The following is a 27,127-nucleotide window of genomic DNA, read 5'->3' on the forward strand; positions in this document are numbered from 1 at the left end:
CATGATGAATATTTATGAGCATAACATCAAAGTAAAAGATCTCTTTTTCCCGAATATTGCTCAACCGGCACCGTGAAAGTCGCTACACATTCTTTCGAATCCCCCCACACGCGATGGCGTTTATTTTTTGGAAGAGCATGGCATACACGCACCTACATGTGCGTATATATTAGGGACCGCTACGTACGCACGATCGTCGACGGAATCGCCGTTCTATTATTAGACAGCCGGCGTTCGCCGTTGCATCCGACGGCAGAATGAATGAAGAATGCTCTCCGAACATTAGACTCATCGCTCCTTGATCAGCTACGCGCGGGTGAAATTATTTTGCTTTCCGGAAAGGATTAAAGACACAAATTGATCATAATTTTGGATATCAGTTTTTAATATTGTTCATTTTGAGATGAAGAATAGTTCCTAATAGATCTTGTTTTCTTCACTCTTAATTTGTCACATTTGGATTATTTTAAGCTAAAACTTCTTTGCCATCTTTTTGTTCAATTACACATTTTTCAAGCTCGCATTTACATTCAAATGTTGTAACATTAAGAAGCAAAATATGTTTCACTACTTCTTGAAAGAAATTTAATTCGTTAACTTGTTTTCTTATCTTCATAACATCTTGTATGACTTCTTGTGAAAGTAAGTAATGAAAAGAAATGACGTTGCGTTATTCTGATTTAATTAGTATGACTATTAGTATTTGATTAATAGTCTAGATGCAACATATATTTTGCAAACATAATTGTATAAAATGATTAGTATATGAAAAATTACATATTGTGTGTATAATGCTTGTAATATGCAGGAAAAAATTATTCTGCTTGATGATGCACATACTTGCTTTATATTTCGCATCATAATATAGCCATAAACAATGTACTAAACGGTAAATATACAAGATCGCTATAAAGAAATGCCGACGCGAGTATAGTCTAGTACAGTTTATTACATATACTTTTCCTTCCATTATCTATAAGTTGATCATAATTACATTTCTCTGTTTGAATTCAAATTATCGTGTTTTACGGTACAATAATGATCGTTTCACATTATCTTAACTCACTTTTTTTTTTTTTTAAAGAACGCGATCTTATTGCACCGTGTTTTTAATTATTACCATGGTACAATCTTATTGCCAGTGTAAAATGTCACAATTTTTATAAATTAATTAACAATATGCTTGGCCGTACAATGTATTTACGGGAGAATATAGATAGTCTTTCCGCATAAACTTCATCGTCATTCTTTTAAATGGATTGAATAGAATAGATAGTTCTCGGCGCATCGGAAAGCAAGTTTCCAAATGCACACTTTATTTCCATATTTAAGTATAATAATAAGGAATAGGATGTAATTATGAATGATATTCAGTAATGGTTAGATGTTTTCGTGGCACAGGTACATATATAACTTAGAATAATACAAATAAGTTATCACAAATGTATCGTAAAAAAATTCTAACATAAATCTATAAATTGAATCACGAATCACGAATGTGCTAACATTGCTTAAATATTAATCAATATCTCTCTCAGATGTTAGATTTCTCTATTTAAAACCAGCGGAAATAAAAGCTTACAATACATTGTGAGAATAACAATTAAATTATCTAGTATTTCCAATATACAAAGCGAATTGTACAACTTGATCAAAATTCTCGAAACTACCAATTTATATTTTTAAATTATATTTAAAAAAATCATTCTATTTATTAATGTCGTCTCATCTCATATTATATCATATCATTTCATTCAAAACAATTCTATTTGATATATGAAAATAATCATCAAAAGGGAACAAAGTTATGCATATGTTATAAAACGTTTTCGAAACAAAATAATATTTTTTTTTATTTAATTACTAGTTTAATTCTATTACTAGCTTTAGAAATATTTCAGAATGCCAAGTTGTAAATTCATATTTTATAGTAAGCTCCGGTATTATGCCATCGAATTGTCAAATCTTGCACTCATACAACATATAAAACAACACGATCTTATCATATACGTAATAACGTCTCTTTGTATGTGAAATCCTCCTTTGAACATTAGACAAATTTTAAGTGTCATGATGAAGATTAGATGTATGTTACATCCAGAGTCGGATTTAAAGAAGTGGGGGTCCCGGGGTGGCTGAATCAGAGGGGGCCCTCAATTCGTAAGAGATCAAAATCATTGAAAATTCATTTAAAAATTCATAAATTTAGAAAAGTTGAAAAACATATTTCAATATTATTGCAACAAATATTTAAAATATATTTAATGATGCAAACTACAATATTTGCAAAACTCTGGCATTCAAAGTATATTTTCAAAAAATATATCAAATATAAATATATAGATTTTTTAATCAAATTTTCTTTTTAATCAAGTTTGTGGGGGCCCCTGGGCGGTTGCCCTGCCCGCCCACCCTCAAATCCGGCACTGGTTACATCTGCCTTTTTTTATGCACATAGCAAGTACCGCATTATTATACAAGTTAAACACAATTTCGCATGTTATTATATAAATCAGCGGAACAAATTATCCTAATGAAAAAAATGTATTTACAGTTGATTTTAATAAAAGAAAGTATGTGTCTAACACGGAAAAAATTTTCACTATCTCCTCTCACACCGCTCAATTATCGTATGAATCGCATTAAACGCAGACATCTATATGAACAATTCCTTAATATTTTACAATGATTCTTGAGCAGCTCGATAGGGAAAGACACAATCGTCATGGAAAACAAGATTTTAAGCAAAAAAGCATGATATACGTTATCACGATCCATGTTACTTTTCTTTTGATATTTCTTTACGATTTTTATATTGCACCACATATTTTTAAATCAAAATTTTGTGATATATATATAATCGTGTAAGTGTCCTTGTTACTTTATGTAATTTTCTGTTTACGAGTAGAACAATTTTTAATCGAATACTGTATTATCTTTCTCAATACGCAATAGACTGGAATTTTTGCAAATGTTGCTGTAGTGTTGAAGAAACCGGCAAAATCAATGCATGTATATGCACAAATGTTAAATGATGACATGATTGTAGATATATATTCAAAGACGATTGAACTGATTGAAATTATCATAAATTTATGTGTATATATAAAAATTTAATCAATTCAATCTAGTAACTAAATTGTAATATTTGTAAGTGTGATCTTGAATTATACAATGATTATTGAATCCTTCTGCAATATTATTATATCCACAATCAATGTTCCTATATAAATATCATTAGTTCTATTGAATCTCCGCAGTTTTACAGGAGGACATCAGCATTATTCGCTAATATTAGCACTATCTTGCTTGCTATACAACTATTTAAAAATCTTATGCGTATCGTATAACGTTATCAAAAAACAAATCATAATAATAAAGCAGTCTTAAACAAATTGGCGCGATGTATGTTCCACAACATCGTTCATAAATGAGATTTTGTCCGAATAATACTTAATTATATATTTACCTATTGAAGTGAATGCCGATGGTATCATTTTCATTAAAGGCATGGTGTCTGCAATTATTATACTAATCGAGCTCTTACTACACGTTTAGGAGGATGAGCCTTTCCTTCTTTTATGCGTAACCTTGCTGTCAGTCGAATCATCTTTTATCTGTTTATGTTGCTGATTAGTTCCAAATCCTAATACATGAAAAAAATATATAATTAGATATTGATTAGATAGCGATTGATTAGGTAGTGATTCATTATTACCGCTATAAATTTCCATTAATATATTTTTTAAGTAGATTTGTAGATATTTTTTTTAACAAAATATCAAGAAAAAGAAAGACTTGCAATCAATATTTTCCAAATTATAGTTCATTTATCTCTATTTTAATTTATGTGTGAAATGATTTCACATGCAAATTTATTTGATCGTTTCGACGTCAAATTGATTGATTAGGTCAGTATAATACATTTAAGCCGATCAAATTAAATATTCATCAATGACAACATTATTAATTAAATATAATACTATTAGAGTTCATTGTACATAAATATGTTCAATAGTGATAAATCGTCTTGTATCTTTATGTAAAATATAATCTTACGTTTTAACTTCGCCACACGTGAACGCGTTACGCGTGGACTTTGCAAGTTGAGTATAGGAACAGATTCGGTAATCTTTTTTCTTAGTCGTGCGATTTCTTCCATCGCTGGTGTCATCCATTTTGGTTTGAGTTCGTTACTGATTATAAAAATTGATCAAGTATTAATAATATATGAGTAATATGAATTAAAAAGACGTATATATAGATATAGAATGCTTGAATAACCAAAATTGGATACTTACTCTGAAGATTTTGGTGTTGCTTTATGCCTAAATGAGCTTGACTGCCTTTCTTTCATTCTACGAAGTACATCTAACATTGCGTATGTTGGCAGAGACGGTGATCGTCGGGGCGAAAGAGACGAAGGCGAAGGGGGTGTGATAGGCGGTGTGAGAGGAGTGGACTGGGTAGAGGCGTAGAGCGGTTGAGTACTGATTTTTGCAAGTTTGTCTGGGTGCAACGCTAACACTGCTTCCCAGCTGAATTCTTTTTTCTGAACTGGACGCTTGGGTTGTGTATTACGTGTTATTCGTATCTAAAATAAATAATATCACAATAATAGTAAAATTATATATGTAAGTTTAAAAATTAGAAAATTTTTCAAATTAAATAATTTTTACCTCGCCATTCACAGGCCTGCAAGGTTTTCTTTCTCTCAAATATGGACGCTCGAAAAATATAGAGGTTGTAAGATTTTCGCTGGATTCTTTCATGTTGTAAAGACATGTAGGAATATTGCCGTCTTGGTGTAAAAATAAATTCCGCAAGTAAAAGTAATTGGGCTTGGTCTCAAATTCCAGCTCGGCAACATATTCCATATATTTCATGACAGCCGCTATAAAAGATATTATTTCTATAATTGTTTTAATAACACAATAAAAAAAATACGTACAATACAATATATACAAAAATCTCTCTTTTAGAACTTTATTTACTTATCACATTTTTTTATATTTTTACTAACCTGGTGGTTTTTTCTTGTGAGGGAAGCATTTATCCATAAATAAGGACAAGTCTGATAGAAGAGTTTCTTTTTGTTGATGAACTTCTTCTGGGTCCATAATTAAACTTATTTCATCACTGTCTTTCTCCCAAGGTAGCTTTCCGCATAACCATTGTATAATATTATATCCTAGAGTTTCTAGATCTCCTCTCCTCGAATGTGCTGAAAAGTATATTTGAATAAACTATTACATATTTTATCTAATAAAAGTGCAAAATTGATTAAATGTAGAAATAATAGTTTTGTCGCGAATAAGAGAAAAGTTCAGTCTGTTGAATGCAGTCATGCATTTTTTTTACTTAATGAAATACTTTCATCAAAATTAAAAATAGTTCAATTGTCCCTGTCAGTTTTTTACATAAATTCTCATATTCTTTATAGCTGCAATGTATACAAACGGTTGTGAGTACATCATCGAGAATAATCTTACTTCCATGATGAGCATCTCGTGATGTGAATTCCAAAGTACCCTCGTGGGCTCTCCTTTCATCGTGTACAAATGGTTTATGTCCACCGGTTCCTGTGCGAAAACGATACGCCAATCCGTAATCTACCAAATATGCCTCGGATATGTTGTCCCCATACGACAACAGGATATTTGGTCCCTTAATATCTGCATGAGCGTATCCCTTACTGTGAATATACTCTAATGCGTCCAACTGAAAAAAAAATTAAAATAAATATTTATACAATTGCAAATCTTATTAGAAATTCGATTTCCATCGCGACAATTACCATTTGTACAGCTAAAGTATTAACGAGTTTTGTTGGAAATTTCCTTCTATATGATAGAAATAATTTTCCAATGTCTATTCCGTATCGCGGTATTACTAGAAACCTGTATCGTTGACCCCCATAAATATGAGATCCAGATCCCTCATATGTAGGAACACCGATTCTCCTCTTTCCCTGAGATTTACACCAACTTTCAACTGTAAAGAATGATGGAATATCAAAGATACTTATTCATTTTGTATATATTTTTTTTTTTTTTAGTTTTTTCTTATAAAACATTGATAAATTATAAATGTGTAAATTAGCCCATGATATACATATTACTTACTCATGTGTTTGCGCGCTGCTCTTATATAAAAATTCATTTCAACAAATAATGGCCCATTATTGTGAGGTTCAATTTTTACAACGTACTTTGCGTCTTGCCCCACAGATGATGTAATGTCGTTAGAAGCTGCAAAAGAAAAAAACCATTTTATAATCAAAACTTTTATACATAGGATATAATATTCAAAGTTTTAAATTTGAATGCTTACCTAGGTATATGTCTCCGAAACCACCATATCCGATAGTGTTCCCCAGTTTCCATTTGTTTTGTGTAATATCGGTCAAGATTTCTCCTGCTGGTAGTTGCATTGGTAATTTACAACCAGCAGCTGCCGCCCTTTTCACAGGCACATCTTCTGCTCGTCTTGGAGGCATTCTACTGCTATTAAATCAATCACATGTATATTGATATCATTTATCGATTACAAAATAATACAACTTGTTACATCTTACATAGAGAATATCCAATATTTGAAATGTAGAATTTGTTTTCACTAAGGAAATTGTATCATTAAAAATAAAACTAAAAGTTTTGATACATGAGTTGCAGATCTTAGAACATACTGGAAAGGATATGACTGTTCTATGTTGGGTACAATAGTGTGAGACAAAAGATGCCTTGGCCCTCACTATCATGCTCAGTTTATATCTACTATGTTTTTGTGCCAGATTTGAAGTAGATGGCTTTGAAGTACACAAGAATAAACCTCTACAAATGTTGGATAAATATTGTTTCCTGTTGCACACATCTTAGACACAATTCTGTAACATAGCTCAGGTAACCCTTCCAATATATAATTCTGTTATATTATCCAATACATTATGTATAACAAAATTTCATAATTTTGTACATTCCAATAACAAACAAGAACACATTAAGCATATTAATAATTTTATATTTTATTGTCATTGTTTTCTTTAAAAGTATCACTCACATACATTTTTTTAAATATTTTTATTTATATGTCAACTGTGTGTGTTAAATATATCTCATTATTAAAATTATATATGTAACATACATTCATATTAATTTTATAGCTGTTGTAAATAAATATTTATAACATTAAAAATCTTTAAATATATGCATATATAATTAAGAATAAGTAGATGTTTTTCATAATTTTGAAACACATAAAATTATAATTTAGATAAATATATCATAATTTTTAAATTACAATTAATACATATAATACGAAGTACCAAAAAAGAAAAAGAGAGGGAATATTTATTTTGTCATAACTCAGATATCCACCATTTAATCCTTTTCACAATGATGCACTTAAATTAGGTATGCATTTGTATGATAAAGTAAAACGCTACTTTATTTTTTTTTTGTAGAAAATTTTGGAAAATATATTATATTGTAATTTTATGTTGAAAATGCAAAATGTATTTTTTGCATCATATAAATTAAAATATTTATATAATTCGTAATTATAAATTAATAAAAAAACCAACTACGTTTGTTTATCAACGATAAATTATTAACAAGGTTTATTAGTTTCATAATTCATCTGCGATAATTTTTACGAATTGTGTTGATTTACACAATAGAATAAAATTTTTTTACGTACATTAGCGAAAATTTTATGCAAATCCTAAATGCAAATTCTTTGTGCATAGTATACATACAGCGAAAGCCTATTATAAAATAATTAAATCCTTCAATTATGTAAAATAGGTAGAAATAATTGAATAAATAATGTCACAATACCGATAATAGATCGTACAAAAGAGTACGTTACAAATAAATTTCAATATCAGCTGTGAAGAGCATCAACCAACACCGGGAGGATCGTTTTTTACTATATAATATGCTACATAACAATAATATACTTACATGACGCACGTGTATATTTTTAAGGATTTAATCGGTTTCTTATTTAACAAGAGGAACTTATATATTCACGCGCGGGCGAGCACTCGCGAAAAACGCAGCGGTGAAATCGAGATTCGCAGTCTGTTAAATTTCGCTAGACTTCTGGCGCATTCTGAAAGGTTAGTTACAACAAGATCACGGATGGAAGGCCGATATATATACATGTATATATATATATATTTATATGTTGTGCACGTGTGTGTATATATTGCCGTTCAGAGAACAGTTCAATGTATCATGTGCGACAGTTAGCCGGCTTTTCTTCCGTTTTTTGAGACGCGCACGAATGAGAAATTCCGCAGGGCACAAAAGCGAGATAAAGTAACGAGCGGAACGCACGCAGCGAGATGAACGCCTGTGTTGCGTATGTTAATGGAAGCACGGAACGACGTCTCGCCGATGCCGATGCCGTCGTCCTCCTCCTCGCCGCGCACCAAACAGTACAAGCGGATGCACATTCGTACGTTAATGCGTCCGAATGCGCCTGTTGATGCCCGCAACGGTCCGCCGCGGCCGACACTCGTCGAGTCGCAACCAACCGTCGCAAACTTTACGTTCTGCCTCGATATTCACAGCGAAATCTGACGAATCGCATCACACTGCTATTTGTATATACGAGAACCGGAGCAACGATCAGCTGAAGCCGTCTTTGTAACGTCTTTTACAAACAGAATGTGTCGTCATGCTGTCAAAATGGGCGCGATAGCCAATCAATTTCCCGTCTATCTGGAAGTAACTAGATATTTTACTGAAGGTGATTGGTTATCTTGCTTCATGGCCGTGTGTTAAGCTAAGGGCTTGTTTCGATGAACTTGCTTAGCAGCTGAAGTATGCGACGAGAAATCGACCAATCACGTCTCTACAAAGAGTGCGCTGTATTTTAATTAAAATCAGTAGAGTCGCGTTACTATATTATATTATATCGTGATGATGTACCTCGATTGTGTGTATTAGTGTGCAAAAAATCAGAGTTGTTTCTCGCAATTGAAGCGAGAATTTAAGTTTAATCCGACGATTTTATCCGAGATGACGCGTAGTTCTCTAACACGATAACTCGTAATTCGAGTCCACTGTGTGAGTATGACTCTGACGATCTCTTTGTACTCCGTTTAGTGGTTGAAATCCGCTTGCATTGACGTCTCCTCGTCGGGCGTTTGCGAGTGTGTCGGTAGCCGCTTTCGCAGGACGCGGCGATAATAAAGATTGTACTGATTTTCTTTTGTGAGCAAATATGTATACGTTTGTTCGTTCTCGTGGAACTGCCGCAGAGATATCGCGAGTATATATTGCACTGTAAATCGCTGCAGAGGCTATAAAGAAGTGTTTGTAAGAGATTACCGCGCGCTCTATATGCCATTCGTATCCTATTATCCGCGCCGATTGATTGCGCCCGTTTAAAATATCTGCAGTGAGTTTGTAGTCGCTTGTGTATTATCCTGTCAAGTGATATAAAAGCATTTTGATAAGAATCAAGTATGCTATTCATATTTATACTTATTGCAAATCAATGTTATATCTTTGTCCCATATTTTCTATAAGTGTGAAGGAAAATTTTCTAATATTCTGTCTCCGCAAAATTACTCCGAAATTATATTATCTTATAAATTGCAGTATGTCCAAAGTGAAATAATATTTCTCTCTGCACGTTTGACATTGTTCAAAAAAATACATTTGACCGTCTGTGATTATCGTTTCAAATGATTATCGTGTAACAATTTTTTTTTGTAGTGTAGTTTTATCACATATGTGTTGAAGTGTTATCTTAAAAAGTTAGATTTCTTATATTTATATGTTTTGATAATTTAATGAAAATTAATTTGCATTGCTAAATAATAAGAGCAATTTCCTGTCATTTCAAAGCTGTGTTGCAACACATACGTAATGCAACCAAGCATATGAACATTTATGTGATCTATTTTTACAGAGTATTTGTCACACAGAATATTATAGTATCACTTTGTCACAACCATGTCTTATCCTGGTCAACCACCCATGGGTATTCCGGGAATGCCTCCGATGCCATACATGGTTGGTGCACCACCGCCAATTATAGGAGGAGTAATGCCCATGGCTCATGTAAGTAAACTTACCATATGTAATCAGCATGATAATCGTGTTTTAATAGATTACTTGTAAAATGCAATGCATTTTTTTCATTTATACACCAAATAAATAGTCAGTTTTTGTGTATAATAACTTTCTCTTGCTATTGCTAAGAAATTAGTTTTAAAATGAAATAAAGCATAATTTCATGTATAATCAAAGTATTGATTAATATATATCATGTTATATAAACCACGCAATACACACATATATATTACATACATATAGATATAGAGTGATATAATACATTAATAACATGAATTTTATCATAAGTTTGTTTGAAATATGCAAGAAATGTTTTTCAAATAGATTTGAACACAAGACTGTTTAACACATTTATACTTTTTTTAATTTAAAATGCATGTTATGCAGAGTGGAATGGCAGCTCAATATTTCTGTGCGTAGCGACGCTTAGATAGCTAAACTAAGATTGACTTAATCGTGCTATTAGAGATGGAGAGGAAAAGCAAAGTGCATGAGTAGACATGTGCATAATTAAGAATCCTACCATTTATAAAACATAGATGATTCCAACACCCGTATCTGCGATGCAGACATCCGCACCTGCCGTGCGGTACTCGCGCAATCAGAATCGCCACGATAATAATCGAAGACGCGAGAGAGAACCTGGCCCACCTGTCACAGTATTCATCGGTAACATAATGGACAGAGCGCCAGATGTGATGATACGACACATCCTGGGCGCGTGTGGACACGTTCTTTCTTGGAAAAGAGTTCAAGGATTCGGTTTTTGCGAATTTGCGGGCCCGGATGCGGGTCTCAGAGCAGTTCGATTGCTTCACGACATGGAGATAGGCACGAAGAAGCTTGTTGTCAAAGTGGATGCTAAAGCTAAAGTAGTCCTGGACCAATTTAAAGGTGAGATTTTGATCAAAATCTCTGGTTCTGATAAAAGTCGGGATGAGAATTGATTAATAAAACCGTGTGTTGCTTTGCAGCTGAGCGAAGAAAGAAACTTAGGGGTGGTCAGTCACCTTTACAAGACGAGACGCCCAATGACGGAGCCGATGGCGAAGAGGGTGAAGATTATATGGACGAAGGTATGAGAGTGGTCGATGCAGACGCACTCGCTCGAATCAATCAGATCATAGCTGAACATACTGCTGATTTAGAAATGGCGCAAGTCGCTCCAGGTAATTATTTACACTGTGCCTGAGACTCTCTTTTACTTATACAAAGTATACATTTTTTAATTTATTTTGTTTTGTGATTTATCACAGAGGAACATCAGACAAAAATGGTAACGAAATCGTTAAACCTGGATGACGCGGAGATAGAAGAGAGTAAACGAGATTTGATTACTCGGGAAATTGGCAAATTCCGGGAAGTCATGAAGGTAATTATTATTTATGAATAGTTCCAAAGCTCTTGTTTTTTTTTCTTTAAGTCTTTTTTCTTTTACTTTTTATGATCAAAAAATTCGTCGCGTAAACACAATGAAAGACGGAATTTTAATCTCTCTTGAGAAGTAGACTGAAAAATATTTAACTAATTTTTTTATATTTGTCACGAGTTTGTTTACGTGTAATACTCGGCTTATGAAGCATTCTAAACATATCTTCTTAAAAGTTTTATTATAGTTCTGATTATTATAAAGCAATAGAAATTCGGCAGGATGAGATAATGCATTTTGATGCAAAATCAGATAAAGAATAATTTAATTTGCTATTAATACATTAGCTGTAATATGTGTGTCCGTATTTTTTTAAAATACTTGTATCATTTTTTTATTTTATTTGCTCTTTTCTTTTTATCATCTGGATATAAAAATTTGCAAAATACTTTTCCATCTTTTATTTTCAGAATGCTAATTCTATGTTGTAACACTGTTATTTTCTTTGTTATTCATGACGCTTCTTTTTTACGCATTTGTCGGCTCATTCATAGTTTGTGATATTTGAATGCGTTAACGACGCCGATCGGACATACTTTACGCATGCAAAATTTTCGCATAACGTAAAAACATTGTTACATTATGTCTTGCCGATTTATATAAAATCAAAGGTATACAACAGCATAACAACGATGTAAATCTGTGAGCTCGTGTTGTAAACGAAAAAAAAACTCATCTTTTAATGTTTATCGATGAATTGCTGTTGGCATCTACTTTGTACATACGTTGCGATCGGACACGAATTCACGCGTAACGCAATTCAATAATTTGTATAGAAATGTAGAGTTGCAAGCTGACAAGCTCTTTTTATCTAACATTAAAGAATCGCAGGAGTGTCCAATCGCACGCACATTCTATCGCAGACACTAGTAATTAAACTCTTTCTTTCTCTGTGTACGCTTAAATTGTAAAGAAAAAAATTGTATTGGATATATGAGAGAGGATTATGAGTATCTCGAAAGCCGTAGCTTTTAAGTATTTTGTGGTAAAGTGCGTGTGTGCTATGTTAGCTCTGAACAATTGGAGCCGTGACTCGTTGCTATAATTATAATAACAGGCAGCGTGCGTCGCACACAGCAAACGCACACGCCTAGGAATGCTGTGTATGGGGACCACCCTTTCACTCACTCATTGGCTCTGAAGGGAGTCAATCACAGCACATCCCTCGTAATTTCGCAGGCGGCTGCAGCCTCGGTAAGTCAGAGTATAATCCAAACAACCAAACATGAAAAAAATAAAAAGAAAAAAAAAGAAATGCGCAATATGTTAAGAAGGAGATTCTCTTAGCTCTTCGCGACAAGCTGGCGACATGTAGCTGATCAGTTTGTTTCTATCGGTATTCCGTTTTACTGATTCATCGCAAACATAGATCTGTGCTACATTGCAGCTGTTACTTTTGACGTGTATAGATAGACACGATTACGCGAATCATTTGTTAACAAACTGACTTTATCTACTTTGTATATGTTATGCTAAACTGCTAGCAATAATGTTTAATATTAAAGATACGTTTTGGTTTAAAGTAATTCTTTCTCGTTGCAGAACTGCATCTTGTGTTTCAGTAATTGCAATGTTAATTTTCCGCATAGCTAAGTGGATTTGAGTATCTGTTTTATTCATTTCTTGTTCATATATTGTCTAAGCTAATCAAAATGATTTGTCATTATTGGTATGTTCAAAGTTAATTGTATTCAAAGATATCTCGCAACAGTAATGGATATTGTTTATGCAAAGTGGACCACTAGAAATAAAACGATTAAATATTTTTCTTAGACGATAAAAATATGTTCAGGATAAAATCTGGATAGCTTGAAGAATTAAGAGGACAAGAACAAAATTCTTTACAAGTTTTATTTTACAGAATTGTCAAAATTATTGATATATTTTTTAAATACAGTCCGATATTTAGAAAGTGACTGTCAAGACCATCCAAATCTTGTTCTGAACATCTCGCGTCTCTCTTCAAGTCTAAGAAAAATTTTTAAATATTTTCTTTCTAGTTAATCATCAGTACAAATTCCTTGAGCGCAATAGCGCATTTTGCCATTTAGACAAACGTTACATTGATACTCATGCTGATGCCTAGCAGTCTAGTATTCGCATATCAAATGTAGGTAGCGGTTGGTCCAGGTTGCTTTCACGCACAATCTAGGATATCGGAACATATTTTCACTTTGAGCAAAATACTACTTTGGCGCTGACACACTTTTAGCAGTACATCTTTTCGATAGACTATTTTGATAGGGTCGAGAGACTTTCTCTGTACGCTACACACAATGAAACTGATTTTGTCCATCACCAATGGCGACTGTTCAGTTGTTGTCTTTATTTTGTGTAAACAGCTTCTGTCAGCGTCTCGATCAGACATGTAGTACCTAGGTGCGCGCTCGTCCATTCTCCGGTACCACCACACTGACTGACCAAGTCAACTAAACACTGTGAGTAAACTCCACAACCATGAGCCAACACAAGCATTCGGTTCTTGTAGTTTTATTTGCTAGTGAACTGCCCATCTGAGAAATACCTTTTTGACCACGTTTCATATTTCAGCAGTCTATTTTCTCCTCCACAATGTGCATCTACTTTTATGCACTGAGTTATTCTACCCTTGTCAGAGCTTAAAACCATGGGTTACCGTATGGACGAGAGAGCTTATGTTCCACGATGCTGATAATAGATAAAAGATAAAATCGTGTAAAATAATAGGATTATCGTCAAAACGATAAAAGATTGAAAATAGAAAGAACTTCAATTTTCTTAAGTTCTGCAATTGTGATGGCAAGCATATCATTTCTGTAATATCAGGAAGATTATTAAACCAAAAGGAAATGTATGTTGCTTAATAGCGTAAAATATATAGAGTTTCTAGTAGTTTACTAGTTGATTTTTAACTTCACATCATAGAATGTTTTGTTTTAAAACATATCTGAGAATATATTGCGGGCAGATTGCATTTCTAACGATCGCATGATACTTTTTAGCATCGGGATGGATTTTCCAAACAGTAACCCATTTTTTTGAATACTAGTATAACGAATAAGGATGAATCATACTAATTTATTCTAACGCAACTACGTTGCGTTAATAACATACGAGACGATAACGGTGGGCAAGCTATTGTGCATTTGATATTCAACAGTTTGCTGCATCGGCTGCCATAACGCGTGTAACCATTACCAGAGGAAAACAAATGTTGTCAGACAGTGTGAGACAGTTACTTGGCAAATGTGAAAAGATGTTTTGGTGGGATACCCTACTCCTACGTGATGACTGCGCATCTGATTGGTATACTACTTTCTAATAATTATTGAATATTGAATCAAGAATGTCTAAATAATCTCAAAAGATAAAAAAAAGAACCCCTTTCAAGCTCTTAGATTTTATTCATAGATTTAGCCACTATCGATTTTATAGGCACATTTGCAATGTTGTAAGTACATTGGGTGGCCTCTGCGATGCATCTGTTTAGCGTTAAGGTACTTTAACATAAGCTAGTGTCTAAGATAACTGTTATGCCTGTATCCAAACATTTGTACCTGCACTTAGGTAATTGATATGTAAACGAGATTTCGCGTAAGATGCCGCCGATCGAGCATACTCCAGTGGAGTGAGTATACCATATTGAAATGAACATCTCTCTACATTTATTATGTCAGACTGATTAAGGCTTATACAACTAGTAATCGTTCTGTATGCACAAATCGCGATATCGCTGTTTAGTGCGATTTCTTTTTTGCCTTTCTGTACATTTTCTTTGTTGTATAATAGAGAAAAACCGGTACGTTTTTAAGTTAAACAGAGAAATTTTTTCGACAGTTGAAACTTGACAGTTCTACGATTTGTTATAGTTGAGTTTTTTTAACACTTCGTTGAATAAATGCATTTTTATAATGATCATTAACAAGTTTCTTATTTCACATGATTTATTTTTGTTTCTTCTCGTTTTTTGTTTTGTTGCATCCAAAGAAAATACGATTGCTAGTTTCTTTGATTCCATCATTACGACAGACCCACCCGCTTGTTTCAACTCTCTCGTCTCACCTGCGTCCGCGTTCTTGTGTTTTATAGAAGCAGGAGGAGGAGAAGGCCCAGGTGAAACGAAAGAAGGAGGCTGTCGAAAAAGAGGAACGCGAGAAGCGGGAAAAGGAGCGGCGCGATAAGCGCGACGACGATGCCTCCAACAAGGATGATCAGGACGGAGATTCTGGTAGTCCTACATCTCATAAAGGTCATAATGATAGTACCAGCAGCAGTAGGAGGGACAAACGTCGGTCTAGATCTAGGTGATACTCTAATTTGCTATTACCTGTGATTCTACTGATATATTTTTTATTGTTAAAATTCTAGTAGAAGTTTTTTCTACTTGTTTCATGAACTTGAACTTTCTAGATCTAAGGAACGTGACAGAGATCGATTGAGGAGCGAACGAGATCGAGATCGAGACAGAGATCGCGAGAGAGATCGAGAGCGGGAACGAGAGCGGGAGCGGGACCGGGATCGCGAAAGGGAACGTGAGCGGGAACGCGAGCGAGATAGGGAAAAGGAAAGAGATCGGGAACGGGAGAGAGAACGGGAACGGGAAGAGGTGAGGAAGACCGAGAGGGAGATTATGCGCGAGAGAGAAGAAGAAGAAGAGGCGAAAGAAAGGAAGAAGAACGAAAGGCGAGCTAGAGAAAAGGAAGCGGCGTACCAAGAACGTCTGAGGGCGTGGGAAACGCGCGAGCGACGCAAACAGAAGGAGTACGAGAAAGAAGCGGAGAAGCGTCGCGCGAAACGCGAGGCCAGGGAAAGGGAGGCAAAGCGTCTCAAAGAGTTCCTCGAAGATTACGATGATGATCGTGATGACGCCAAGTATTATAAGGGCAAGGAGTTGTCCCGACGGCTCGAGGAACGGGCGTTGGAAGCTGAGGCGGACTCGCGAGATCGTTGTGCGGAACGTCAGGAGCTCCAGCGTCTACGTGAAAAGTTGTACGCGGACGCCTCTAATCCGGATCCAGCTGCAGAGTTTGAAAGGGTGAGTTATAAGTTTCTAATATCTTAAGTATAAAATGATGATATCTAAACTTATAATTAATAAAATCTTAGATCAATTATAACTAATTTTTATTTAACTATTTTTATTGTTTATTAAAAATGTATTAAGATTTTGAGTTTGTAAATCTAATATGTAAAAAATATTTATTTTACATTATTTTAAGAACGATTTTATTCTGCTTTCTATATGTTATATTTATTTAAACTGTGGGATACAAATCAAATTTGAGTTATCTAATTAGAATTATAAGAAAATAAACGAATCTTTTCTCACCTTTTCTTCACTATTTATTCTATATTCTGCTTTTTTCGTTAGTTGAAAGCTGAAAGAGAGGAACAATATAAGCCTAAACCAGTAATTACTATAATCGACGAAGAGGATGAAAAGGCGGCGAAGAAAGATAAGGAAGTCATGCCACCGATCGAAACCGAGCCAATAGAGAGCGATAGCGACGACGGCGTGCAATTCGACGACGCTTCCCAGCCAGAAGTACCATCGAGAACGCCGCCGCGACATCATCATCATCATCGTCGGCATCACAGACACCACCAGAATCATCATCGCGACGGCGAGGAGAATCAGGAAGGACTCGTAGAAGCGGACCGAGAAAGCCTAAAAGATGCACGGCCATCGCCTGCGCATCAATCGGCCGCGACACCTGCTCAATCCATTCCGCCGTCACTGGATGAAGATTCGCGTATGTCTCTTGTCAGTGAACCAGAAAAGACTAGTGGCAGTAAGTATACTGTTTTCATCTAAATACAACGATTGCCTCATTGAAATTTACGACTGAAAAGTTAGACGCAGTCGTTTATGTGAATGTTGAATATATTTTGAATTATATATATTATAATTTCGATTTAAAATTTGCGAGCCTAAACTTCAAGTTATAATTTTATATTTTTTTAAATGCGTATTGTAATGCAAAATAATTTTGATCTAATATTTTTTTCGTTCAATGTTCTTTTTTGTGCCATAGGTAATTTTGTTCCGTTTGCTATGGGAAGTGGAGGCAACCGTGCTAACGATCACGGTGTCGGTAGTAAAACGCCAGTCAGTCCCAGCACTACTGCGAATGCAAATTCACAGCAGGCGAATCAAACGCGGAAGAAGGGTCGCATTGACGTTAAAGATGTTTTTAATAACGACGATGATGACGATGCTGCCAATAACGCGAAGAAACGTAAACTTGTACCTTTAGGTAAGTGTTTCTATCATTCTTACTAACTTCAACGAGGGAAGTTAGAATACATGTAGCCTGTGTATTTCTATAGATTACGGTGACGAGAAGAAAAAGAAAACTGAGGATGCCACAAAGCCAGGAAAAGAGGAAAGTACAAAAAGCCAAGAAGAAAAACGAAAGCACATAAAATCTCTCATAGACAAAATACCTACCGATAAAAACGCATTATTTGGTTATCAACTTGATTGGGCAGTCATTGATAACGTAAGTCATATTTCTAGATTTCTTTTTATTTTGGAGCCATTATTCCCAATTTTATCAACATTATTTTTCATTTTAAGCATCTTGATTTAATCTGTTGGTGAAACTTGTTTTTGCTAGTATATTTTATTTTTACGTATTTTATTACTTTGTTTAGACACTAATGGAGAAGAGGATAAGACCTTGGATCAATAAGAAGATTATTGAATACATTGGCGAGCCCGAACCTACTTTAGTGGATTTTATCTGTAGTAAAGTAATGGCGGGCAGTTCTCCTCAAGGCATACTTGATGATGTACAGATGGTAATTTTCGAATATCATAAAATGTTTTTATTGCGTTTTTTATACACGATTACACTTTTACACACAATTACAATTTTATACACAATTTTTTTTTTCTAATATGTATCTTGTGTATTTCAGGTACTAGACGAAGAAGCGGAAGTGTTTGTAGTTAAAATGTGGAGGCTACTAATCTATGAAGTGGAAGCGAAAAAAATGGGTTTAGTGAAGTAAATGGAACATCGTCCGACAACAATCCATTAACTCATGGCAAATATTGTATACTATATGTGCCGATGATTACAAAAGTGGGTTAAGTAAAACATTTTTTTAAATTGATTTTATCACTTATTTCGTGTTATATCGATCTGTAAAGTCAAAATATCTTAAAATAAATAATTATTAAAGTTTTTTATTTGGTCCACTTTTATAATCCGGTACATATATTACAATCGAATCATTCGATTCTTAATTCTCCCTCTATTCTTAACTATCCCTTATTTTTAATCAGCTGATATTATATAAACCTTCCTCCGATGCTTTTCTCCACTATTTCATATTTACCTAATATGATCGTATGACTACGCCATCATGTGATTATGTGAGGATGCATAGAATGAAAATGTTATACTAAAATATGATGAAATGTTTTGTGTGTGTGCTGTTAGGATAAGAATGGAGACTGAGGGGATAGTTTAGAATAGATTGTTCTGTTATGAGTTATGATTCGACTGTACATATACAATTTCTTTACTTTCAACAAAGGAAATGTTTAGAGACCTACGTACCTATATGCAATTTATTGTCGTATTATAAGAACATTTTCCGAAGCGGGAAACACAAGTGTTGTTCAATCAATAGGTGGTCTAAGTGTGTAGTAATTATAGCATTAAATAAACTTGTAATTACGATTTATAATATTTAAGTGTTTCTCAATTTATACCATTGTCATATAGCGTTTTCGAATAAACGGGGTTTGAACGATCTAGGGTTGATCAATCACTATTTTACTATAAATGCAAGTCTTTCATTGGTGGAGAGGTTGCAATGACGTCATTAACCAATCTTAGGTCGTTCAAACCCCGTTTACTCGAAAACGCTAATAATCACGTACGTGTGACGTAAGCGATTCTCGCTTGTGTGCATGCTTCCCCTACCACGGAGCCCTGGTGCTGGCTAGAGTCCCTATATATAGAGTCTGGCCACGCTTGTGTTTATTTTTATTGGTCGAAACAAAGTTTGGAAAAACATGGCGGAACCAATAGGAATTCTTATAGAAAGTATAATAATTTGAAAAGAAATAGAACAAGAAAATTAATAACAATTAATATTATTCTTTTCTAGAAATTTTTAATTGAAAAATAAAGAAAAATTAACTAATAATACTTAAAATCATATCATTACAGTACATATTATTATTACTTATATATTCAGTATCACAATAATGTTTGTATCACAATAATAAATAAAACTCATTTAAATAAAACTTATTATAAATAAAACTCATTGTAAATAAAACTATTAAAAACAATGTAAGGTTAGAATTACAATTTTTATGACAAATCCTACTTCTTTATAATATCATTATTCTTAGATATTTTATTTTAGAAGCCATATACCAAATAATTGTACTTACTTTTATAAGCTTCACTCTGCTTTTATTAATACTATCAATTTGTAGTCGAATAAGGTGTAGTCAATGAAAGTTTTATTCCATAAATATGGTAAACACAAGATGCGTCTATGCATATACCGCCGCCATGTTTTTCCAAAACTAATCGAGTGGCCCATAGACTTATAGAATAGACTAGCCCCTACCGTAAGAGGTAGCGTTGAAAGATCTAAAGGATAGAGAGATGATTCCGGGACTCTCTGTCCTTCTCTTTCGTCTCGTGGTGGGAACTGAAGGGATAAGATGGAAACGAAGCGAGCATGCGTATACGAGATGAGGAGAAAGAAAGAATAATTAGACGTAGAAATAAAAAAATTAAAAAATTTGAAGATTTAATGGATTATTTAAAACATAAAGCATTGATTTCTAAAATAGGTTAATATATTAATAAGTTTAATAAATAAGATATTTCATAGATTGAGCTGAAAAGGCATTTTTAATATTTTTTAAGATATTTTATTAAATATACTATTTAAACTCTTTGGTACATATAAACTCTACGTACTGGTAAAATAATGAATTAAATTGTACATTTTGCATAAAAAAAAAAATAGATTTTGATCTCATACACAACCAAACTAAAAATAAAATACATTATTATATATATCATAGACATAAAAAATTAAAATAAATTTAATGATCAATTAAAATAGTGTAATATAAATAAATTTCTTTGTAGTAGCTGCATTCATTCATAAAATAAAATTATTGATTAGCAAATATAACTAATCGATTATGCAAAATTCTTATTCTTTTCGTAGAATTTTGTAATCTCCTACCTTCATGATATAATCTTATATGAAAATATTTGTGTAAAATATTATATATTAATTGAGATTTATGATTATTAATAACATTGTTTTGAGAGATATCATCTAAATGATTAAAAATATCATCAGGTAACAATTGTTTTGCACAATGTATAAGACTAGTCATTAAGTTTTTAACTGTAAATAGATCTTTATATTGTCTAAGTACACGTTCAGCAACTTTACAAATTGTAATAACTTGTGGACTAGGAAGTAATAACCCTCCTCTATTTTTTATTTTTAATAATAAAGAATTATTTTCCTTACTCTCTAAACTTTGGCGACACATATCACATTTAATTTTATTCTTAATATTTTTCAGCTATATTTTCAATTTCTTGTAATTCACTTGTATGATTAGGATATATATGATTTTCATGTTGATTCTTTTTATCTGCACAGGCTTGTTTCACAAAATCTATGTTTGTTTTACTGAAACAACTTTTTCTTAATGATCCTTATACACGTGTGTAAAATTAGAATTAAAAAAAACAGAAATAAAATAAAACTCACTCATATTCAATCTCCTTTTCATTCGTTAGATGCAAAGTAGGAACAGCTTCAGAGTGCAAGCGTCTTCGTATATTTCCATTTATTATACCAGTAAACATGATATCATTATCATTAAAATGTTGATTGCACACACAAGCATATTTGGAAACTTCTTTTCCAATAGCATCGATCCATTTTAATTTTAACTCTTGTCGTGTAGGTATACTAGAACAAGAAATAGATACCGTTTATCAAATTAATGTAATAATGTTTCTTAATAAAAAGTGATAATATTTCTAAATGAATTTGTGTGTGCAATTTTTCGAGCATTCATTCTTCTAACCTATAAAAAATATACATTAAATATTTACCTATGAAAAGTAACACCTTCTGCTCCGTAGAGCTTATGGCAAATGCAGCAGGAACGTACCATATTATTTAATCGTATACGCAGCATATACGAAGTAACCGAATAAAATTGGCGATGTCACGTTGCTTTCTCCTCATCTCGTATACGCATGCTCGCTTCGTTTCCATCTTATCCCTTCAGTTCCCACCACGAGACGAAAGAGAAGGACAGAGAGTCCCGGAATCATCTCTCTATCCTTTAGATCTTTCAACGCTACTGGCCGGAACACAGACTTTTGGCCGGAGCACAGACTTTTGCATAAAGCATAACGCATAAGCATAAGGAAATTGATTGGTCCATTTCCTTATGCATTTGCTTATGCTTATATATAGACCAATCAATTTCCTTATGCTTATGCGTTATGCTTTATGTAAAAGTCTGTGCTCCGGCCTTTTTGCATAAAGCATAACGCATAAGCATAAGGAAATTGATTGGTCCATTTCCTTATGCATTTGCTTATGCTTATATATAGACCAATCAATTTCCTTATGCTTATGCGTTATGCTTTATGTAAAAGCTTGTGCTCTCGGCTTACCTCTTACGGTAGGGGCCAGTCTATTCTATAAGTCTATGCTCGAGCATTCCCTCTCACTTTCAAAAAGTGGTCGCTCAAGATGGCTGTCATGACGTACATCCGTCCGCGGATTTGCCTAGTCCTGCTAGTATATGCTCTCTCCTGTATCTTTTTACTCAATGGTCTATACTAGTACTAGATCGCTAACTTCGTCAAAAGAGCTGAGGCCGGCAGGATTTCTGGTTTCGGCCATGACACTCTACAACAAAATGGCGACAATGCGTGTATAATGTGTATAGGCCCTCACACACAAAATGACATAACTGCATATGCATAGCATAAGACCGTCTCGACCAATGAACATGCTATGTAAATCAATATGGCACCTTTATGCTAGATGTTCATTGGTCGAGACGGTCTTATGCTATGCATATGCAGTTATGTCATTTTGTGTGTGAGGGCCTATACACATTACACACGCATTGTCGCCATTTTGTTGTAGGGTGTCATGGCCGAAATCAGAAATCTTGCCGGCCTCAGCTCTTTTGACGAAGTTAGCGATCTAGTACTAGTATAGACCATTGAGTAAAAAGATACAGGAGAGAGCATATACTAGCAGGACTAGGCAAATCCGCGAACGGATGTACGTCATGACAGCCATCTTGAGCGACCACTTTTTGAAAGTGAGAGGGAATGCTCGAGCATAGCGGCAAGCGGCATACCGTACGCCGTACGCATTAATATGCAGTGTATAGTCTTTTATGCAACAGTGTATGGAAATAAACGATCAAAATAGTATACTGTAGAGCTTGTAGCATAACAGCAGCAGCTCGAAATCATGGAATAACGTTTCATCGGTTAGTATTATCAACAATAATGAGATTTTTATTTTGGAGATTATAATCATATGTATAGTATTGTGAAATTGTAGATTCACAATAATTACTAAATAATTTTCACTCACAAACAGGTTTCTGAAAAATCCGGATCAAAGAAATGCATGGATAAATTTTTGTAAGGACGAAGGATTTAATATAAATTTAGATTTTAGATTTTAACATTGCTCTTATGGAAATACTGCATGAGTGCAATCTCAATGAAAAACGCCATTAAAATTTGGTATTATTGTTGCATATTATAGTTATTTTCTTTTAATTGTACATTATTTTCTAATTAAACATTAGGGGTGTTTACGATAATTCAAGTTCGAGTTAGTTTCACTAGGACCGACAATGAGATATACATAACAATCTAGAACCTTTATGATTCATGACAACTCGACGCTGTCTTGTATTGCTTGAGTTAAATTCATTGAATTTGTTGAGTTTAATAAATATAATTATATACATATATATATAATTATATCTATTAAAGAGGTATACCAACATACATACCAACATTATTTGTTTTATTCATAGACTGATTTGCAGTTGACATTTTTTTTATTACAATAAAATTTGCTCTATAAACTCAACAAATTCAATTAATTTAACTCAAGCAATACAAGATAGCGTCGAGTTGTCATAAATCATAAAGATTCTAGATGGTTATGTCTATCTCATTTTTCGGTCCTAGTGAAACTAACTCGAACTTGAAGGGTGCGTTCGGGGAGACGCTATTAGCGCTATTTAGCGCTACGAACTGTTCGCGGAGCTAGATGGTAGCGCTAGCAAACGCTATCATGACGTCATCAATGGTGGTGTGTGACGTCATAACTGCGCGCTATCAACGCTATTCCTTCCGAGGTAGTGTGTTGGTAGCGTTAGCGTTTACGAGCTCCGTGAACGCTGTAAATTGTGTAAAATTGTCTAACCATTATTTGAAATCTATTGAACGGCAGCGATATATTAATATTTATTACATATGTACAATGGATAATTCCATCGAAATAACTCTAAAAGATGCTGAAACTGAAAAAGAGTTCAAGTTACGACTTTCACCGACTAGTGCTTTTAAAGCAGAAACCGGTAAGTATTTCTACGTAACTATTAGGTTATGGTTGTTTGATGATTGTGATTTTACTTATTTGTTTTAGTATTATTATTCTTATTTTTAGTTTTTTTTATATAATTGTATACATATTTTTATATAATTTTATATAGTTGTAATTAATTTAATATATGGGGTTTTGGCTTTTATCACAATGTTAATTTAATTTTAAAATATTAATCCTTTATCTTCTTTGTCATTTTCTGCGAATCTATTTTGTAACTTTTAATGCATACATTACAAATATTTTTATGTAGACAAAATATATCATAAAGTAGCTATGCAATAAGTAGGAAAAATAACGAAATTGTCATAAGTTACAGAATAAAAAGAACGTTTTTTATGTGCTTTAATTATTTTACATGCAGATTTGAATTTTGCGACTACATTATTGAATGTTGCACGTCAAGGTGCATGCTTTGGTCAAAACAGTGCATGTTCTGGTAAGAATTGTTTTAACAATCGTCACTCATAGTAATAATATAGTTTATATCTATTGCTTGATGCATGTATGAAACAATCTGTGCTAACTATATCTGTCTTTCTTTGTATTAAAAAAAAATGATTATTTTTTAGAAACTGAGCATATGCAGACTACAATATCATATGATACTCCGTTGGAGGAAGCATCTGGTTACCAGATTCTGGTATGTGATTAATTTAATTTCTTCTTGACATTGTAAGGTAATTTGGTAATTAATTATATGTATTGTTTTTGTAGATGATATATATATATATATGTTACCTTCTCAGGAACAATCTCAAAGAGAAACGAAAGAGGAAATGAGAGAAGATCCATTGTTTGAAAACAAGGAAAGTAAGGAAATTTTACAATATGAATTATAATCATTTTAAATTTTATTTTTATGTTTGTTTGTTAAGCAATTTATCTAATTATTTTCTGTTTTGTTAGAGGTTATATTGATTTAATATGTTATATTCATTGTTAAAAATATGTATCTTTCTTAAGCAATTATTATTTATTTGTAATATCTGACCATTTTTATGTATTTTAGAATGTCTGGTCTGGATGGAGGTAAAAAGAAGCCCTTGAAGGCACCAAAGAAGGAATCGAAAGTTTTAGATGATCAGGATGTAGCATTTAAACAAAAGCAGAAGGAACAGTAAAAAGCATTAGCAGAAGCAGCGAAGAAAGCCAGTCAAAAAGGCCCATTAGTTACTGGTGGTATAAAGAAATCTGGAAAGAAATGATCTCATGTAGCAGTGGGTGAAATTTGTGATTTACTGTGCACATGATGATTACAACAATAATTATGGATTGATTAATTGTTATATAAGACAACTTTTTTTTATGGTTTTTAATTTTCAGAAATCTTTAAACTTGTAAATAAAAATTATGTATGTATTTTGTGTTAAATTTTTATAAAACCGATATTAATTGAATTGTATTGAATTTGTATGTATATTAATTAATATACAGGACTTATATTTCACAGTAATTACAAAGAAAAATTCAAAATTCATAAAACAATATCAATCCACATTTAGAATATGTCAGTTTTTGATGTTAAATACTATTGATATTAAACTGTTACATTCTCAATATAATTATATGTTGTAATTATGTCATCTATTATGTGATTCTTTTTAGGATTTTGAAAAGGATTTGTGTAATGTAAAATGATATTTTATTCAATATGTGCGCGTTTAATGTATTATTACATTTGCTAAAGGACTTGTCTTGAAAGTTACAGTTTTATATGAAATGCCAAATTAACTCTCATATTCAATGTATTGATATGCAACATAAAAATAAAAACAATGTATCTTTTATACTTCTATGTGTCATATTATATAAAATCAACAGTATTAAAACTGCAATAATTTTATGTGAAATTTATAAAAACTTTATTTTATAATAATTTTAATTTTTCAGTTTAGTTTTCTTATAAAGAAGATTTTTGTTTCATTCTAAAAAGTAATTTAGATTAAAAGATTTATCATCATATAATTGATTAAAAATTGAAATATAAATATAAAATATAATATATTGCAAGCGTTTTAGAAATCAATTTTATCAGTTAGATTCTAACTGATAAGGTACGAATATATGTGGCTTTATCTGTTATTGGAGATTTTTATTTTTATAAATTGTAATCATTTTAAATTTTATTTTTATACACTTATTTTTTTTCGATTGCTAAGCAACTGTAGCTGTTTTAACATACGCTACCACGCTACGCTATTGCTGTTCACGCAGTTCGCATTCGCTAGCGCTATCTTGGCTTCGTGAACAGAGCTAGTAGCGTTAGCGTTGATAGTGCGATAGCGAGCTCCCCGAACGCACCCGAATTATCGTAAACACCCAACAAGTCATTCAATATGGGCGCCCTTGAGCGGCCATCTTGAGCGACCACTTTATATAGTCACTTCCGTCCGCACTTTTAAGATCAAACGCTCCCTCCTGTTTCTTTTTACTCAATGGTATAGACATCTGTGTTCCTACTGAGCTCCCGGTTTCCGAGCCCCACACAAGCGAGAAGCGCATACATGTGCTGCGCAAAGTGTTCCGCGCAGCACATGTACACGCCAGCAGTTCGGTGGAAATATCGCTGTCTCTGCCTGTATTTCGTCCGTTACACTACCAAGCATAGCTTCCATTATTAATCCTACTCCATACATCCATGAAACAACCACGAGGTAGCTATTTTTTCGAGGTTATCATTATCATTAATAGCAATTTCTTTAATTTCAAGACTTTAACTGGCGAAGCAAACTACAATATTCTAATTGATAAGATATTTGTTTATTTATTAAAGTTGATGAAGAGATAAAACACGTACAAAATAATAACAAAAATAATAAATAACTTAAAAATTACGAATTTTGGCTCAAATTATTTAAATAAATTAATAAAGACAAGCTACAGAGCCCAAGCTGTATTTACGTGCTTAGTTTATTTACTTCTTATAACAATCAATGTTTTTTTCGTCAATTAT

At 33.2% G+C, this 27,127-nt stretch overlaps 3 protein-coding genes and 1 long non-coding RNA gene across 9 annotated transcripts; 2 read left to right on the top strand and 2 right to left on the bottom strand.

Moving 5' to 3' along the window:
- Positions 1-824: 824 nt before the first annotated feature.
- LOC105679213 (serine/threonine-protein kinase VRK1-like) lies at positions 825-8,672 on the bottom strand. Of its 4 annotated transcripts, XM_012379112.2 has the most exons (11): positions 8,343-8,671; positions 7,965-8,115; positions 6,334-6,506; positions 6,126-6,251; positions 5,798-5,994; positions 5,493-5,721; positions 5,024-5,224; positions 4,680-4,894; positions 4,302-4,594; positions 4,060-4,196; positions 825-3,646 (listed from the first exon to the last, which is right to left on the bottom strand). In XM_012379112.2, exons 3-11 carry the CDS (start codon positions 6,497-6,499, stop codon positions 3,555-3,557), a joined length of 1,656 nt encoding a protein of 551 aa, XP_012234535.1. In that variant the 5' UTR covers positions 6,500-6,506; positions 7,965-8,115; positions 8,343-8,671; the 3' UTR covers positions 825-3,554. The 4 variants fall into 4 exon arrangements, with proteins under 4 accessions (XP_012234535.1, XP_012234534.1, XP_012234533.1 ...); XM_012379111.2 differs by having other exon boundaries at positions 6,334-6,503; positions 7,965-8,672; XM_012379110.2 differs by having other exon boundaries at positions 7,965-8,671.
- Positions 8,673-8,907: 235 nt separating this feature from the next.
- Positions 8,908-19,202, top strand: LOC105679191 (RNA-binding protein 25). Its single transcript, XM_012379076.2, has 12 exons — positions 8,908-9,077; positions 9,928-10,079; positions 10,631-10,985; positions 11,066-11,260; positions 11,348-11,463; positions 15,589-15,803; positions 15,910-16,534; positions 16,871-17,291; positions 17,535-17,756; positions 17,830-18,002; positions 18,157-18,303; positions 18,424-19,202. Exons 2-12 carry the CDS (start codon positions 9,972-9,974, stop codon positions 18,514-18,516), a joined length of 2,670 nt encoding a protein of 889 aa, XP_012234499.1. The 5' UTR covers positions 8,908-9,077; positions 9,928-9,971; the 3' UTR covers positions 18,517-19,202.
- A 1,687-nt stretch (positions 19,203-20,889) lies between these two features.
- Positions 20,890-21,814, bottom strand: LOC136998001 (uncharacterized). Its single transcript, XR_010888576.1, has 3 exons — positions 21,627-21,814; positions 21,277-21,480; positions 20,890-21,195 (listed from the first exon to the last, which is right to left on the bottom strand). It is a non-coding gene; the product is annotated as an uncharacterized lncRNA (long non-coding RNA).
- Positions 21,815-23,761: 1,947 nt separating this feature from the next.
- LOC136996874 (uncharacterized) lies at positions 23,762-25,963 on the top strand. 3 transcript variants are annotated; one of them, XM_012362247.2, is made up of 5 exons: positions 23,762-24,145; positions 24,536-24,610; positions 24,744-24,814; positions 24,889-24,984; positions 25,184-25,963. In XM_012362247.2, exons 1-4 carry the CDS (start codon positions 23,836-23,838, stop codon positions 24,952-24,954), a joined length of 522 nt encoding a protein of 173 aa, XP_012217670.2. In that variant the 5' UTR covers positions 23,762-23,835; the 3' UTR covers positions 24,955-24,984; positions 25,184-25,963. The 3 variants fall into 3 exon arrangements, with proteins under 3 accessions (XP_012217670.2, XP_067205860.1, XP_067205861.1); XM_067349759.1 differs by having other exon boundaries at positions 23,764-24,145; positions 24,921-24,984; XM_067349760.1 differs by lacking the exon at positions 24,536-24,610 and having other exon boundaries at positions 23,770-24,145; positions 24,921-24,984.
- The last annotated feature ends 1,164 nt before the right edge of the window (positions 25,964-27,127 follow it).

Source organism: Linepithema humile, chromosome 2 (assembly GCF_040581485.1).
Source record: "Linepithema humile isolate Giens D197 chromosome 2, Lhum_UNIL_v1.0, whole genome shotgun sequence".
NCBI lineage: Eukaryota > Metazoa > Arthropoda > Insecta > Hymenoptera > Formicidae > Linepithema > Linepithema humile.

Bases quoted from the DNA above. Each gene is read 5' to 3' on its own strand.
- LOC105679213 (XM_012379111.2), bottom strand. From the start codon at position 6,499: ATGCCTCCAAGACGAGCAGAAGATGTGCCTGTGAAAAGGGCGGCAGCT. The intron at 5,722-5,797 runs GTAATTGTCGCG...TTTTTTTTTCAG, and splicing joins ATACTTTAGCTGTACAAATG to TTGGACGCATTAGAGTATAT. The intron at 4,595-4,679 runs GTAAAAATTATT...TATTTATTTTAG, and splicing joins GCAGGCCTGTGAATGGCGAG to ATACGAATAACACGTAATAC.
- LOC105679191 (XM_012379076.2), top strand. From the start codon at position 9,972: ATGTCTTATCCTGGTCAACCACCCATGGGTATTCCGGGAATGCCTCCG. The intron at 11,261-11,347 runs GTAATTATTTAC...GATTTATCACAG, and splicing joins AATGGCGCAAGTCGCTCCAG to AGGAACATCAGACAAAAATG. The intron at 11,464-15,588 runs GTAATTATTATT...TGTGTTTTATAG, and splicing joins AATTCCGGGAAGTCATGAAG to AAGCAGGAGGAGGAGAAGGC.
- LOC136996874 (XM_067349759.1), top strand. From the start codon at position 23,836: ATGGTAGCGCTAGCAAACGCTATCATGACGTCATCAATGGTGGTGTGT. The intron at 24,611-24,743 runs GTAAGAATTGTT...ATTATTTTTTAG, and splicing joins TCAAAACAGTGCATGTTCTG to AAACTGAGCATATGCAGACT. The intron at 24,815-24,920 runs GTATGTGATTAA...TTACCTTCTCAG, and splicing joins CATCTGGTTACCAGATTCTG to GAACAATCTCAAAGAGAAAC.